At 56.4% G+C, this 2,230-nt stretch overlaps 1 protein-coding gene across 1 annotated transcript in view; it reads right to left on the bottom strand.

The window, feature by feature from the left end:
- LOC104527945 (deleted in malignant brain tumors 1 protein) overlaps nucleotides 1-2,230 on the bottom strand; it is a 22,628-nt gene that overhangs the window by 1,633 nt on the left and 18,765 nt on the right. The window contains 2 exon segments of the mRNA XM_029085914.1: nucleotides 1-283; nucleotides 1,262-1,615. The exon segment at nucleotides 1-283 is cut by the window's left edge and continues 8 nt beyond it. Of these exon segments, the coding sequence (XP_028941747.1) occupies nucleotides 1-283; nucleotides 1,262-1,615 (637 nt within the window).

The following is a 2,230-nucleotide window of genomic DNA, read 5'->3' as shown; positions in this document are numbered from 1 at the left end:
CCCCACCTGCCGATGCTGCACTGGGAGAAGGTCATCTCCTTGCCAGTACACTCCACGCCATCCAACCAGATGGGGTCGAACCCTTGCCCAAAGTGAGCTTGACCGGGGGCTGCCACGGCCATCCCACAGCCCAGTTGCCGGCAGACCACCTTAGCATCCTTCAAATCCCAGCTGTCATCACAGATGGTTCCCCACCGCTGTTGGTGAAGCACCTCCACTCTCCCAGCACAGCGGTTTGGGCCGTTGGCCAAGCGGACCTGTGTCTCCTCAGTGATGTTGGCACCTGCCAAGAGAAAGCTGATTAGGAAAGGAGAACAAGGCCCCCATCACCTCACCAAAAAAAAATATCAGAAGCCAGAGTGCAAATACAGATACGTTAATGGTCACCTCCAGCAAGGGATGCAACCCCTCCAACCCTTTCAGAGGATCATGGCCATCAAGGTGGACTTCAGTTGCACCTCCATACCCTAAAAGGGTGGTGTCTCCTCCATGCAAGCGTGTGGACCAGGCAATGGAGACCAGACTGGGGATTTGTGGTCAGATGTTCCCCTAGAGACAGGGCTTGGCTTGCTTAGTGTCACAAGGAGAGGGGGATGTGAAGGTTTCAATGAGATGTTGGTTATGAATGGGGTGGGAATCTGCTGCTGGGTTGCGGACAAGCCTGGTCAAAAAGACCCTTTGCCAGATCCCCTCCACAAAAATGGATCTAAAGCTCCTGGAGAGTGTCCAGAGGAGGCCACAAAATTGGTGAAGGGGTTTAGAGGGGAATCCATATGAGGAGAGGCTGGAGTCACTTGGTTTGTTCAGCCTGGAGGAGACTGAGAGATCTCCTGGGGGTCTAGAACTTCCTCCCAAGGGGAAGAGGAGGGGCAGGCGCTGATCTCTTCTCTCTGGCCACCAACGAATGCCAGGAGCAGAGGGAATGGCAGGAAGATGTGGCAGGGGAGGGTGAGGTTGGCCATGAGGAAAAGGTTCTTGAGGCAGAGGGTGGTGGAGCCCTGGAACAGGCTCCCCAGGGAGGTGCTGATGGCACCAAGCCTGAGAAGATTCCAGCAGCATTTGGCCAAGGCCCTCAGGGACATGGTGTGAATGTTGGGATTGTCCTGTGCAGGGACAGTAGTTGGCCTGGATGATCCTTGTGGGTCCCTTCCAACTCACAACATTCTATGAGTCCATGAAAAACCACACCTTTCCAGAGCCAGCATCACCCTGGAGATGGCCAGATGCAGGAAAGACCCTCCCATCCCTGTCCCCCACATGCCCCATGTCACAGGATGGGATGTACCTGAGCACACCACACTGGCATCTTCTCCATGGTTGCAGTTGTTCTGTCCCCAGGGACGAGCTTGGCACTGGGCGAGGTTGTCTTCATTCCCGGTGCAGCTCATGTCATCCAGCCAGATGTGCCCTGTTCCCTGCCCAAAGCGAGCCCGGCTGTGGACCGCTGTGGCCTTGCCGCAGCCCAGCTGCCTGCACACCACCGCCGCGTCGTTCAGGTCCCAACCATCATCGCAGATCGTCCCCCACTGCCCGGCGTGGAGCACCTCCACCCTCCCACCGCAGCGGTTCGGTCCTTCTACCAGGCGGACCTCTGCCACCTCTGCCCCGGCCAGGTCTGTAGGCAGAGAAGCAGGCAGTGCCATGTTGAGGACAAGAGGACCATGTGTCTGAGGGTACTTTCTGGTGGCAACAGCCGGGGTGCAAACCTAGGGCAGATGCCCAACCATCGGGGGATGGGAGGATAGATCCTGGCCTGCAGAGGTAGGCATGGCCCTTGGGGCTTCATAAGCACCACCAGACACCTATGTGTGGCCACCTGACTTGGTCCCTGGTGGGGAAGGGAAGAAATAGGACAAGGGGAAATGGTTTTAAACTCAGAGAGGGGGGATGTAGGTGAGATATTAGGAGGAAATTTTTCACCCAGAGGGTTGTGAGACAGGTTGACTAGAGAAGCTGTGGCTGCTCCTCCCTGGAAGGCCAGGTTGGATGAGGCTTTGAGCAACCTGGTCTAGTGGAAGGTGTCCCTGCTGGTGGCAGGGAGGTTGGAACTGGATGAGCTTTAAGGTCCTTTCCAACCCAAACCATTCTATGATTAAATAAATCCCCTTTCACGGAGCCTCGCTGGGACCCAGCAGACTCATTGCAGCCCACATCCCAAATGGAACATCAACATCCTTTTTCCCCCCTTCCCTGCTCAGCTGTGCCAAGGGTGGTTGGATCAGGGCAGCTC

Source organism: Antrostomus carolinensis, unplaced genomic scaffold, assembly GCF_000700745.2.
Source record: "Antrostomus carolinensis isolate BGI_N321 unplaced genomic scaffold, ASM70074v2 scaffold23787, whole genome shotgun sequence".
Lineage (NCBI taxonomy): Eukaryota > Metazoa > Chordata > Aves > Caprimulgiformes > Caprimulgidae > Antrostomus > Antrostomus carolinensis.
This window is presented reverse-complemented; position numbering and strand designations above follow the sequence as displayed.